Source organism: Vigna radiata, unplaced genomic scaffold (assembly GCF_000741045.1).
Source record: "Vigna radiata var. radiata cultivar VC1973A unplaced genomic scaffold, Vradiata_ver6 scaffold_353, whole genome shotgun sequence".
In the NCBI taxonomy this organism is placed as follows: domain Eukaryota; kingdom Viridiplantae; phylum Streptophyta; class Magnoliopsida; order Fabales; family Fabaceae; genus Vigna; species Vigna radiata.
In genome coordinates this window covers 230,949-245,233 of record NW_014542184.1, presented here as the reverse complement: position 1 = coordinate 245,233, position 14,285 = coordinate 230,949, and the positions used below count along the sequence as shown (strand labels likewise).

Genomic DNA, 14,285 nt, shown 5'->3' with positions numbered 1-14,285 from the left:
TTAGGGATTTGTTTTATATTAATAAAACTACTTTTGTTTGGTGAGCAATTTTGCAATAATTTATTTGAGTAAAGTTTACATAAAAAAATCGGTGTGTTTTTTTTCTGTCTTCCACGTAACGTAATTGGTCTCTTTTTTACAATTGTGTTTATCTAATTGACAAGAATATACGTGTCAATGATCAATCATCTCCTACAATAATTCTTCTAATTTCATTTCCAGCTGACTTAAAATGAACCTACAAATTAAGTAGGCAAGAGTGTTGTTTTCATTTTTGTAAATGAAAACGGTAAACGCAAATATATATATATATATATATATATATATATATATATATATATATATATATATATATATATATATATATATATTAACGATTAAAATTTTCAATGGCTTCTGTACCACAATGTTGTCGTACACTAAATTTTTGAGAAAGAAAATATTGTTCAACACCTAACAACTTATTTAATTGCACAAAGAGGAAGAACCAAAAAAATATAATTACAATAAGGAATGTAATGTAACAGGAAAATAAATATAAAAGAAATTGGAGGTTTAACTGATGCATATAGAATGTGCATACAAAAAAGGTTGGAATGTCGAAACACCATATTACTTTTTCCAAACCATATGAGAAATGGAAAATTTTAGTTCATAACATAAAGTGACACAAATGTTTTTTTTTGAAAAAAATCTCTTTTAACAACTTTTTTTTGACAATTTTTTGATAACGTATACGTAACAATTTATGATTAATCTGTTTTAAATATTTTTTTAAATATAAATTCAAACAAACCAATAAAATAATGACACATGTCCTGTTATCAAAAAATTATTGAAAAAGAGTTATCAAAATATAATTGTCCATGTTCAAATCATTATTCAACTTCTATAAAAATTGTGATCCACTAAGACCACTAAGTACTGAGAAGTTTGAATAATTTATTTGCAATTGTTTACTCAAATTTTATATCATTGCGTGAAGAGAAAAGTGGATTAGAGAGACAAAGAAGATGAACTAGACGACAAGTTAATGTATTAAGATAAGTGTGGCCTAATTCAATGCTCTGATTGAAATACTTACCCCACTCACCCGAATAACATAAAGATACTGAAGAAAAGGAGAAGTATAAAAGGGGAAAGGCACATTGAGTGTGGTATTAAGAAAACAACACAAGTTATAATCTCTTCCCCGCAACTGTAACATTATTATTCAAGCACACTGCACCATTCCCTCGGGTTCAAGTTTCCTTATCAACATTATTTGAAGACACCCTTTTCCATCTCTCTATACACACACAAAACACCAATTTTGAGATAAGAAGAACATAGAAAGATCTCTTGCTAATCAAATATTACATGCCAATGATGCCATCCAAATTCATCTGTGTCTGATTCATGAGCATGGTCCCTCAGAGAAGTTGAATACCAAGAACAAAAAATTGCTGAAGAAACTCACCCTGTTCACTTAGTCTATTTCTTCTTCTGTCACAACCTTCACCTTTACAACAAAGATAGCTACAAATTTTGTGTATATAATAAATATAACCAAAGCATTTTAGACTCTAACCACCAAAGATTCATTATCCAACTAGAGAAAACTTTTCAACATCAACAACCCTCATGAGGCTTATTGTTTTTTCTCTAACTCTTCTCCTCGTAACAATCGAGAAAGCAGAATCCATAAGCAGAGCAGATTTTCCAAAAGGGTTTATATTTGGAACTGCTTCTTCAGCTCACCAGGTATGCATTTCAGTTTTTCTTCTGTTATTCAACTCATAAAACTCCGACAAAGTTATACAAACCTTTTTCATTTCTAGTTTCATCTGCATAATTCATGTTAGACCTTAATACAAACTCTTACTTCGAATTCTGATTGAAATGACAGTTTAACAGAGAAATTAAACGTTTTCTGTCACAGTTTGAGGGAGCAGCTGATGAAGGAAACAAAGGAGATAGCATATGGGATACTTTCTCAAGGATACCAGGTAGTGATGAAATTTCAAACTGCAGAAAATAAGAACACATCAAAATCAAAATCAATAAAGGTAAGATTTGAATTTGAAGATTCTGATTTTTCTTGTTTTGCATTATGATGATAGGGAGAATTGTGGATTTCAGTAATGCAGACATGGCAGTGGATCAATACCACCGATTTCAGGTGAACTAAGAAGAAACATTTGTTGACTTCAGCTTCACTCTACCCACATTAGTTGCTTCAATTTTTCTTTCTCTACCCCTTTTGGTGCATGTGGTCATTATCCATGTTGAAATGCCTAGGATTAGAATATTGTATAAATGGTAAACAATTCGAACGATCACCGCCATGTTTATGATGATGACAACGTTTCACCAACCTCGCCGAATAGAAAATCAGCGTAAAAGTAACACATGACATAAAGTTCCAAAGCGTGTAAAGTGTTGCAAAAGATCTTTTTACTCTATATTAATACATTTATGAATATAGAACAACATACCACTACACAGTTAATCCACTTATTCTTCTATAAAACTGTTATTCATGTTGATGCGACTTCTCTTTTTATTTGTTTTTCTTTTTATCTGTTACAATGTATGGATAATATAAAAACTATACCCTCATTGATTATATCATGTATATAGTGAAGTTATATACTTTTTTTTGTTTATATTATGCTATCTTTGAAGACTATTCACCACCTCCTTATCCATCATTAATCTTTACAAGAACGTTCTTTCTATTTATAAATTTTAAACTCAAGATTTTACTTCTGAACATTAAGTTTCCTTACATTCATATTAACAATTTTTGACAAATAATAGACCTTTATTGGCTAGTAAATTTTTTATATCAAGACTGTATGAAATAAAATTAAACTGTTCTTTTTTCTTTTGTTTAATAATTTCGAACTCAAAAGTAAAAGAGAAAGAAACTTTCACACTGATTGATGGTTGCACAAATTCCATTTCATACAGAATGATGTAAACCTGATGAAGGATTTGGGAATGGATTCTTACAGATTTTCCATATCATGGACGAGAATTTTCCCAAGTAAGTTTTTTTTTTCAAAACCATTTAGTTTTTGTGTGGTTTGATTCAAAAGCTAACTAAATTTGTGAACAGAAGGAACAGGGGAACCCAATAAAGAGGGAATAAAATATTACAACAGCCTCATTGATGCTTTGCTTGAAAAAGGTTACTCAAGAATTTATTCAGGCATTTGATCTTCAAACATATAAAAGAAAATAGTATTAAAGTTTTAGCTCTTTTTTTCAATCAGGAATTCAGCCTTTTGTTACACTGTATCACTGGGATCTTCCACAAATGCTTGAAGATGAATATGAAGGATGGTTAAGCACACAAATCATGTAAGAAATTAGGTTAATGAAAAAATGTGAATGAACTGCATAAACTAATGTCAGTTGATGAAAAATCTTTGATTCTTTTTTTCTTTTCTCAGAGTGTATATAGAAAAATTTATTCATACCTGTAATTGTTTTGATGTTTTGAAATGTGTGGTTGAATTTCATATTCATTTGTATTTACTTGCAGAAAAGATTTTGAGCATTATGCATATACATGCTTCAAAGCTTTTGGAGACAGAGTTAAGCACTGGATTACCTTCAATGAGCCACATAATTTTGCACTCCATGGTTATGATTTAGGAATTCAAGCACCAGGAAGATGTTCCTTGTTAGGTCGTCTTCTATGCAAGAAGGGAAAATCATCCACTGAGCCATACATTGTTGCTCATAATATTCTCTTATCGCATGCTGCTGCCTACAGAAGCTACCAACTACATTTCAAGGTACCAAACAGACCCTTCTCACACTAGTCATTTAAAAAAAAAACATTTTTTTTTTCAAAAAATAAACTGAAATTATTCTTAGATTCTTGAGATTGTAAGCTAAGGTTAATTTTAGTCCTTAATTTTACACAACTTTCACTTTAATAACTAGTAAATGACACTAACCATGCAAATAAATTATATTTTGGAACATGGCGAAAAATCAAAGATTAAAGGGAAAATTTTGAATTTTAAGGATTTGGGATAGATTCTATTTATATCTCTTAAATAAATGTCATTCATTAACTAGTAAATGTCATTCACTTTTTTTTTCATTTTCTAAATAAACGTCATTCACTTATATTTTTATAAAAAATAATTTTCTTTAAAAGAAACTTACTTTCTATATTTTTATATTTTAACTTTTAATTTTCATAATTTTTTATTTTCTTTAGTTAATATGACGTTTTTAAATAAAATAACAAAAGTGGGTATCTGGTATTAAAACATAAGGACACAAGTGTTTATTTAAAAATTAGAAAAATGTAAATATTATATTATTAAAAATATAATAGATATAAATGTTTTTTTTTTTTAAATTAGAGGATATAAATATCATTAGTGATAAACGCAATCTTTCCTGCCAAGTATGATTGAGATTTACATATCAGAGTGCAGGTTTACTTGATAATACTATCATTAAAAAGTCTACAGAAAAGCTAAAAATATCAATAATATATATTTTCTTTTAATTGGATGGAGCATTCAGGAAGAACAAGGAGGACAAATAGGAATAGCACTAGATGTTATATGGTATGAACCAATAACAGAACTTGATGAAGACAGAGATGCAGCATCAAGAGCTATGGACTTCTCACTTGGATGGTAAACTTTCGTGTTGCACAATGATTTTAAAAAAAAATTTATAGCTCAGAGAAAACAACTAAGAACTCATCTTCCAGAAACACCAATGTGAATCAGGTTCCTTGATCCACTTTTCTTTGGAAAATACCCTCTCTGGATGAAGAAACTTGTAGGTGAGAGATTACCAGAGATTTCTTCTGCAACCTCAAAGTTTCTTGTGGGATCTTTGGATTTTATTGGCATAAACCATTACACCTCATTATATACTCGTAACGATAGGACTAGAATTCATAAACTGGTTATGCAAGATGCTCTTTCTGATGCTGCAGTTATTACAACAGGTAAGCTATTAATGCTAATTCTGACCCCATTTTTTAACTTGCCTTTCTTTTATCTTCTTTGCCTAAAACAAGCATTACTACTGAAGTTCATTGGAAGTTTCTGATATTTTCTCTTGTTCTTCATCCTAGCATACCGAAGAGGAGCTGCAATTGGAGAAAAGGTATGCTCGGACTGTAGTGTTTTGTAATTGGAAGAAGATAAAATGGACTAAAATATAGTGCAATGACACCACTGGAAGTCTATTCTATTTTACTTTACTCGATTTCATTCTATTCCTTGCTATGAATCCAAATACAGACTAAGAGCACAATGCACATTTACTCAGTACACTTCATGCCAAATCAAAAAGTCTTCTTTTTTTCAGGCAGCTTCAAGTTGGTTGCACATTGTCCCATGGGGCATCAGAAAGTTGGTAAAGCATGTGAAAGACAAATATGGGGACACACCAGTAATTATAACAGAGAATGGTGAGTAAACCATATTTATTTAAATTAAATATTTTAATTTAATATGGTGAGTAAACCATATTTACACTTTGGATCATATTTTTCAAATTGTAGGTATTTTAAACCATATTTATTTTAAGTAGTCTTAATATGTTTTGTTCATTGATAAAGAGAAAACACGAAATAATATTATAGAGAACAATAACAAGATATTCCAAAATATGACAAGACATTTTTATGAAATGTAACTAATCTAATCTCAATTCTCAATAATCATGACATTTTTAATATCTATAAGTTTGTGATGGCAGGAATGGATGACCCAAGCAAACCCTTTATGACCTTACAAAAGGCCTTAAAAGATGAGAAGAGGATAAGATACCATAGAGACTATCTTTCAAACTTATCTGCTGCTATATGGTACATTATTGGAAGCTTTTGAATTCGTCCTCAAGGGTTTATAACACGATTTTGTTAGCCATCTTAATTCTGACATAATATGAATTCAATACAGGAAAGATGATTGCAATGTACGAGGTTACTTTGTATGGTCATTGCTTGACAATTGGGAGTGGAACATGGGATACACTGTACGGTTTGGACTTTACTATGTAGATTTCAAGAACAATCTTACTAGGATACCAAAAGATTCTGTGCAATGGTTCAAAAACATGCTCAGAATAGATACAGAAAGGGGTAGTGATATTTGAATTGTCGTCATTATACATGAGAAAGCATTTAGTAGTTGAAAAATTCATCGGAAATTAATGAATGAAAATGAATACGCAAAAAAGAGTAAAAAAATGCTAATGCGGCAAGCAACTAGGTGTTTGACTCCTACTTTTAAGATTCAAGTATAAGTAAAACTTTCAATTTGATTCATAGTCTATATTAAAATTTAATCTACTCCTAAATAAGTTTTCTTGTTTCTATTTTGTTTTTCTACTAAATGAGGGATGGGAAAAGTTTTGCTCTCCAAAGTCTTCATTTAAAGTCATTTTAGGTCTTTAACTCTACTCCAATACTTTAATTAAATTGTAAATATTTTAAATTGTAAATTAATGAGCAAATATGTTATATTTTTATAAATTAGTTTTTACTTAATATTTATTATTATTTGTAACTTAAGGTCCAATCCAACTTGTTTGACTAAGACAACTCAATTCAACATGGGGTTCAACACAACTCGATATTATCTAACATGAGTGATGAGGGCATATTTATGTTTTCATTTTAATTTTAATTAAATTTGTGTGTTTTAAATATTAATTTAAATAAGATTTGTGATAATTAAAGTTATTGAGTTTGGAAAATAAAAATGTCTTATTTTTAGTTGCATAACTTAGTTTTTGGATATTTTAATGTTTGTTGATGCAACTGAACTTAAATTTGGTTGATTAAAAATATGAAAATAATTGTTTCAAGCTAGAAAATAAGACAATGCAAATTATGGAAAAAATTGTTCTATAACCCCTAATTTACTTATACACTTTCCTTTTTCAAATGAGTCACACAAAATCTATTCCTGCACCTCCTAATGTCTAATTGTCCTCCACCACAACCCTCACCCTTTTTTTCCACCTCACCAAAACATTCATTATGTTTTCTACCTCATCCATGGAGAGCCATGCTTGGTTTCATTGTGATTTTATTATGGATTCTAGTTTTGGATTAAAATAACGTCTTTGTTTTTTTTTATTATTGTTTTAGTTTTCATTTATCTATGTCATTTATCTCTAAATCATGTAAAAATCATAGATAATTAGCAATGTGTTTTAATCTATATGCATATTGATCATATAAGTCTAATGGGTTTTAATTTTGATTGATAATATACTTTGATTAAAGCTAAGAATTTTCACATGATTGAATGAATTTTTGCTACTAATTGAGAACGTATTATTAGTTTTAGAAACTTTAACAAAAATATTTTTCTTTAAGAAATATTTTCTTGCATCCTGAGTGGTTGCCATTCATAAAAAGATTCTTGGAATTAAGTAATGAGATATAGAAAACTTTAGTGAATATTGGGAGAGATTCAATAAACTGTGTGCATCTTGTCCTCAACATTAAATACAAGAACATTCCCTCATTCAATACTTTTAAGAAGGCTTGAAATTGTTAGACAAGTAATGGGCAGATGCTGCAAGCTGAGGATCTTTCCTAAAAAAATTTCCACAAGATGTTAGAAAACTGATAGAATGAAATGCATAAGATATAGAGGAAGATAGTTGATCTTATAAACTTGTTCAAAACTTCAACTACATGAGTTGCAAGAGTGTGTGGAATTTGTACATCAACAAACCATTATATTGATGCATGATTAAGCTTAGTAGAAACTAATGTGGAGAAACCATTTCAAGCGTTTGCTGCTAACATGTTTAGAGGAAATAAAACATCTTAGAATAATTCCAATAGGTATGATTCAAGTTTAAGAAATCATCAAATTCTAATATGGGCTAATCAATAGTCACAAAAAAAAAAAATCAACAACACAAATAACCTTATGTTCCACCCTAAATAAGAGAACAACCTCAACCAAATGTTATAGATGATGATTTAACGATAGAAAAATTTATGAAGATGATGGTTTAACAAAATGCTAAAATGAAGAAAATGATAGAGGGCATGAATCAGAGGATGAAGCAAATAAAAGCCAATGTAAATCAACTTAAAGCTTACATTAGGGCATAAATATGTACTCATCAGTAAGTTTAAACTTGTTTGACTTTTCTTAGCCTAAATTAGCATGACATGATCTAAACTTGGCTTAACATCAACTTGACATTGGTTCAACTCCACTTTGTCCAATATCAATTTACTTAGCTCAGCTCAATGTGGGTCCAACTTGACTCAACCAAAGTTTTGAGTCTAACTCAACTCAGCCCATGGTGAGTCGAATCAATTCGATCTAATGTAGGTCCAACTAGACTAGACTTAGCTTGATTTGACTTGACCCAACTTTACTCGACATACCATGGATCTACTTAATCTGACGTAGAGTTGACTGAACTAGGCTTAAGATGGACTCGTCGAGGCCTGATTTGGACTCAACTTGACTCAGCTCAAGGTTGACCCAACTTAACTTGGCCAAAGCTGAGCACGACTTGACTTGATCAAAGGTGGAACCAACTTGACTCGGTTACAGGTGGGCATGACATGACTTGGTAAAGGTGGGCCCAACTCAACTTTGTATGAAGTGGACTTGAATCGCCTCAATCTAAGGTAGACTCAACTTGATTCGACCTAAGGTGGGCCTAACTCAACTTTACTCGAGGTGGACCTAGTATGTCATTATTCGAGGTAGGCCTAGCTCCACTTGGCCTAATATGGCCTAAGCTAACTTGGTGTGAGGTGTTTTAACCTGATTAGGCATGACATTGATCCAACTTGACTTAAGTTGATTTGATTGGACTTGAGTGGACCTTAATTGGTATGAGGTGCATCCAGCTCGAGGTGCATCCAGCTCGAGGTGTAATCCAAAACAATAACCACCAAAGAGGCTTGAGTTGTAAAGAAACTCACCTAGGATGAGATTTTGGGAATTCTAAGAGTGCATGAAGTGTGCCTACAAGATCAAAGTCAAAAGGAAGCATCAACTTCATCCAACATCTAAAGTTGAGTCTAAAAACTCAACCAATGAGGAAATATCACTCATTTCTTAAAAGTTTGAGCAAATGCTTAAGTAAAAAGGGAAGTAAACAAAAGGTTTTTTCACAAGATAAATGAAGGCTTCATTTGACAAAGAAAAGATGAATATTTGCAAAATATCATCTACTATGAATGTGTAAAACCTAAGTACAAGTGAATTGAATGTCCTAAGCTATAGAGAAAGTCCAAGTTTAGAAAGAAGAGTTTAATAGTCACTTGGAAAGACTTAGACTTAGAGATCAGACTCAATGTCATATGAATATGTCATCCTAGGTGTGATAGGATAGAAGGAAAGATTCAATTCTATCTCTCTTATGACTATCTTTTCCATAGTTACAACTTTATCTTTGAACAATACTTAAAACTCAAGAAAAGATTTAAAAAATGAAAAGATTAAGAAAGATAAACTTGAAATTGATGAAAATTCATTAGTATAGAAAGGGCTTTAGACGTCCGTTATTTTAGGCTTTTAACGTCTTCTAAACAACCGACGTCATTACCGGTGACGTCAATGGGACGTCAGACATCCATATAACAGACGTCCAGACATTAGTTAGTGTCATGTCCGATGTCACTAAACGTCGGTGTATGCCTAACTCGACGTCTAAGGGCAATATAGACGTTGGACTAAGCATTAACCGACGTCTAAGAGCACATAAAGACTTCGAACATGTCACTAACCGCCGTCTAATGTCACTATAGATGTCGGTGTATGCACTAACCGACGTCTAACATAGTCGTTGTGTTTTAGTGCAGTTTTGTTCCTGTCTTTGGATAGCCTAGTAGCACACTCTGTCTTCGCTAGTTTCCCCCGAAAAAAAGCTTTCGTCTTTTGAATTTCTCATGACATTTCAACTCAAAACCGAACCTGGGTTCTTGCTTAGTTCCATTTTCAACCGCAAGACGGAAAAATTACGGCAAAACGCCACAAGAAATCCAAAAGACGCCGCTTTTTCTGGGAGGTAGCTAGCAAAGGCAGAATGTGGTACTATGTTACCCCAAGAGAGGAACAAAATTGCACTAAAACACAACACAAGGAAAGCCAGGCCCGAAGTCCCTTGCTCCAAATAAGAAATTTTAGGGGTCTCTTCATTTCTCCATTTCACCCAATGCCAAAGACCTTGGTCTCTCTTCCTCTGATCAGAAGAATCCAGAGACACCCATCCCTGCTGCTCACGGCCATGACTCAGCTGCCACCCAACCGGCCACCGCAGTCCACCGTTCACGGCGTCGCCGGTGACAACACGCTGCCAGCCACAACACCAAACCTTCCTTCCTTCCCTCTTCTTCGCGCACGAGAGAAGTATTCTCGCTTCTCCCCGTCGCGCCGTCGTCTGCTCCTATCCAGGCTCGTCATTGTCGATCTTACTGGCTGGCCAATCGTCACCGCGAATCAAACCTCTGCCGCTGCAGAAGCTCGTCGCCGCAACGATCTAGACCGACAACGTCGCCGGTGAGGTCAACGCCACTCTCTTCTTGAGTTGGGTTTCCTCCTTCTTCTTCCACCTTGCGACACTCATCAAGGGCGATAGAGACGCCGCTGCCGCTGCCGCTGTCCGCTCCTGTCGGGTTCACCGCCGGTGGAGGCTGGAACCGTCGGGGATGTCACCAACGTCAACACAACGTTTTCTTCTTTGATCCAAATTGACCACCACAACCCCACCGGACCTGCCAATTGAGAAACTAATTGTCTTATTTTTTCTTCCCGTGTCTGTGGCTTTGTGTTGCTTCTATTGTAGGTGAAAGAATGACAGGGGGCAGTGATGGTTGACACAAGGGTGAAGGAAATCAAAGACTAGTTGAGCGTATTGTTGTTAGATTGGTGTGATGGTGATGAGAAACGTGTTGGAGGTTATGAAGTTAAGTTGATCTTTTTTGTTCTGGTTTGAATGCAGGGAATTGAGAAGTATGATGGGAACGAAGATTTATTGACGATGAAGATGGCAGAATGGTGATGAGGTTTGGGAATGGAGATTTTAATGGAGATGGAAATGGTGGAATCTGGTATTGGTAGCAACTGTGTGTCTCCTAAGCCAAAAAGGGTGGAGGTTAGTGATTGGGTGATGGAGGAGGTCGTGAGTCAATGTATGGGTGATGAGATTTGAAAGGAATCCAGGTGGTTGAGGTGGTTAGGATGGGTGATCAAAGTATCTCCCAGTCGAGACCGTGGTTAGGATGGGGTAATGAGGTAATGGTGAGTTCTAGGGGAATTGTCTGTAGTGTGTGATGAATTATGAAAGGTTATCATGAAGACGAAAGGAAGTGCTACCTAAAGGTTACGGAGGCCTCAGATGAAGATGATGGGTGTTGGAGGCCATCGCCATTCCTTAGTGGTAAACTGGGAGAGGTTTTTTTTGGAAGATGTCAATGAGTAAGGGAAGTGGTTAGGATAGGGTAATCAGGTAATGGTCAACCTCTGGAGATTCTCCTCTCTTTTACGCACATAATGATGGAAAAATTAGAAGAAGGTGGGAGCCCCGGATTGGAGTGTCTGCTAAAACCGTTTTTTTTTTCTCCCCAACCAGCACGTACCTTTGTCAGTCTTGCAACCTCTCTGCCACCCCAAAAACCGCCTCTGCTGGCCAAAAAAATTTCTCTTTTTACTTCTTTTTTTCTTTTCACAAAACGACAAAACTAGCATTCCAAACTATTTTCATTTTTTCTTTCTCTTTTTATTTTGGTTTTTTTTTGTTTCCTTTCTTTTTTCTTTCTTTTTTCATTTCTTTTCTTATTTTTATTTTATATATATATAAATTTTTTTTCAAATAGAAAATAAAATAAAATCTAATAATAATAAGATAGCTAAATCAAATACCAAAAAAAAACTAAAAAATAAAATAAAAATAAAATAAAATAAGACAAAAACAAACACTAAGTCCTATTATTCAGTCACCCGGACGAAATTGGGTGTTGACACAACCTATAGCCTTTTTGTTGGAAGGGAGAGTGGTGATTGTCCATGTATTGTTGTGTTCTAGAGCCATTATTTCTTCTTTCATAGCCTGCCGCCAGTGATCATGTTGTATGGCCTCTTTGTAATCCTGTGGGTCAGTAACACTGTCTAAAGAGAAAATGAAAGCTTTATATGCAGTTGATAATTTGGCAAAAGATAGGACATTACTGATTGGGTATTTTGTTTTAGTTGTACTATAAGAAGAGATTTGAAAATCTTTTAGATAGGCTGGTGGTTTTCTAACTCTATTAGATTGTCTAGGAGAGTCATTGTCATGATTTTCATTTTCTGCAGGGTCTTGAGTATGATCATCATTTATAGTGACATTGTCAATGGGAACAGCAGTGTTATTGTGATCATTATACAAAAAGGGATTAACAGATAAAGGTATTGAAACACACTGATCTTGTATAGAGGGGGAATTAATGGCAGAAAATTCAGTTTCAAGAAAAATAACATTTCTAGAAACTTTAATATCATGGTTGTCAAGGTCATATGTAATGTAACCTTTAGTTGTAGGATGTAATCCAAGGAAGAGGCTGGGCTTGGCACGGGGATCAAGCTTTTTTCTATTGGAAAGAAGAGTGCTAACATAACAAAGGCAGCCAAAAACTCTTAACCTGGAAATGTCAAAATCATGCTGATATAATCTATCATATGGTGAACTATTATTGAGAAAAGGAGTAGGCATTATGTTAATTAAAAGAGTAGCACAGTTGAGGGCATATGTCCAAAATTGAGTAGAGATTTTAGAATTAAAAAGCAAAGCTCTAGTTACATTGAGAAGATGTTGGTGTTTCCTCTCAACTATACCATTCTGTTAAGGGGTTTCAATACAAGAAGTTTGATGAATTATTCCTACAGTATTAAAATAATCAGTCATATCAAATTCTTTGCCGTTATCAGAACGAATGATCTTTATACTAGTTTTAAATTGATTTTTAACATATGCAATAAAATGGATAATGTGTTGATGAGTTTCAGATTTATGTTTCATCAAATGTATCCAAGTATATCTAGTATAATCGTCAACAATGGTTAAAAAATATCTGTGAGAATGCAAGGAGGGATTAGAGCATGGTCCCCAAATATCGACATGTACAAGATCAAAAGCATGAGAGGTATGAGTAATACTATGAGAAAAAGGAAGACGTCTTTGTTTANCANTATGNCAAGCATTGCANTTTTCAGTTCTAAATTCAATGTAACTATACTTTTGTCTCAAAATTTCTAGTCTTTGATCAGACAAATGACCTAACCGATTGTGCCAAATGTTTTTACAATCAGATTTAGCAGGAGTGTGCTTATCTACAGAGTGAGTGAAACGTTGGGTAATGTTGGTGGATCCGCGAAAGATGTACAACCCTCCATTGATCTCAACTGAACCAATCTTGTTGTTTGTTGTCAAATCCTGAATAAAACATGTTCCATTAGTGAAACTGATACATATATTATTATGTGCAACCAATTTAGAGACAAAGATGAGGTTATAACAAAAATATGGAATAAACAAAACATCTTTGAGAATAATATGTTCACTGATTTTAACAATGCCTTTATGTGTAATTTTTTCATAAGAGCTTAAGTGAGTGAGAGAAGAGGAAACATGATCTGTTGCGCCAGAGTCTAGTATCCAAGATATAATACCTTTGCCTTTATGAGAAGTAAGGGTAAAAACGGATTTACCTGTATCAATTGAATAAGATATTACAGAACTGATCTGATTGGTTGGTGAGGCTCCTGTGTCGGTAGAGGGCTTGATAAGGGCCATGAGAGCTTGATACTGCTGTTGTGTTAAGCGGACCTCTCTATCGTTGGCATCTATAGGACCATCATTCTTGGTATCTTGATTTGCAGTCATGAAACTTTTTCCATTGTGGAGTTTATGACCCGAAGGAAACCCATGTTTCCTGTAGCAGACTTCAATGGTATGTCCAGTTTTGCCACAATGGGAACAAATCTTCTTACCAGTAGTATTTTTGTTAGCAGGAAATCCATGTTTCTTGAAGCAAACCGTTTCATTATGACCATTCTTTCCACAATAGGAACAAGTGACAATACCCACAGCAGCAACATGTCTAATTTCTAGCCCATTAAGAAAATTATTGCTCATAACCTATCTTTCTTGCTGTACAACATAGGAAAAGATTTTCGAGATGGGAGGCATATAATCCATTAATAAAACGTGAGACTGAATGTTACCGTATTGTTCATTCAGTCCGCGAAGAAATTGTAGAATCTGATCCTCTTGCTTTCTTTGAG

At 33.8% G+C, this 14,285-nt stretch overlaps 1 protein-coding gene across 3 annotated transcripts; it reads left to right on the top strand.

Annotated features, from left to right (window-relative positions):
- The first annotated feature begins 1,148 nt into the window (after positions 1-1,148).
- Positions 1,149-6,198, top strand: LOC106779155 (putative beta-glucosidase 41). 3 transcript variants are annotated; one of them, XM_014667211.2, is made up of 13 exons: positions 1,149-1,743; positions 1,922-1,988; positions 2,103-2,161; positions 2,956-3,031; positions 3,104-3,175; positions 3,261-3,348; positions 3,533-3,788; positions 4,537-4,652; positions 4,749-4,972; positions 5,102-5,133; positions 5,338-5,440; positions 5,731-5,839; positions 5,934-6,198. In XM_014667211.2, the coding sequence occupies exons 1-13, from the start codon at positions 1,624-1,626 to the stop codon at positions 6,127-6,129; spliced, it is 1,518 nt and encodes a 505-aa protein (XP_014522697.1). In that variant the 5' UTR covers positions 1,149-1,623; the 3' UTR covers positions 6,130-6,198. The 3 variants fall into 3 exon arrangements, with proteins under 3 accessions (XP_014522697.1, XP_022632188.1, XP_014522698.1); XM_022776467.1 differs by having other exon boundaries at positions 1,889-1,988; XM_014667212.2 differs by having other exon boundaries at positions 1,687-1,743; positions 1,922-2,048; positions 2,122-2,161.
- The last annotated feature ends 8,087 nt before the right edge of the window (positions 6,199-14,285 follow it).

Coding starts and splice junctions, on each gene's coding strand:
- LOC106779155 (XM_022776467.1), top strand. CDS start 1,624: ATGAGGCTTATTGTTTTTTCTCTAACTCTTCTCCTCGTAACAATCGAG. Junction 1,744..1,888: donor CTGCTTCTTCAGCTCACCAG/GTATGCATTTCA, acceptor TTGAAATGACAG/TTTAACAGAGAAATTAAACG. Junction 2,162..2,955: donor ATCAATACCACCGATTTCAG/GTGAACTAAGAA, acceptor CATTTCATACAG/AATGATGTAAACCTGATGAA.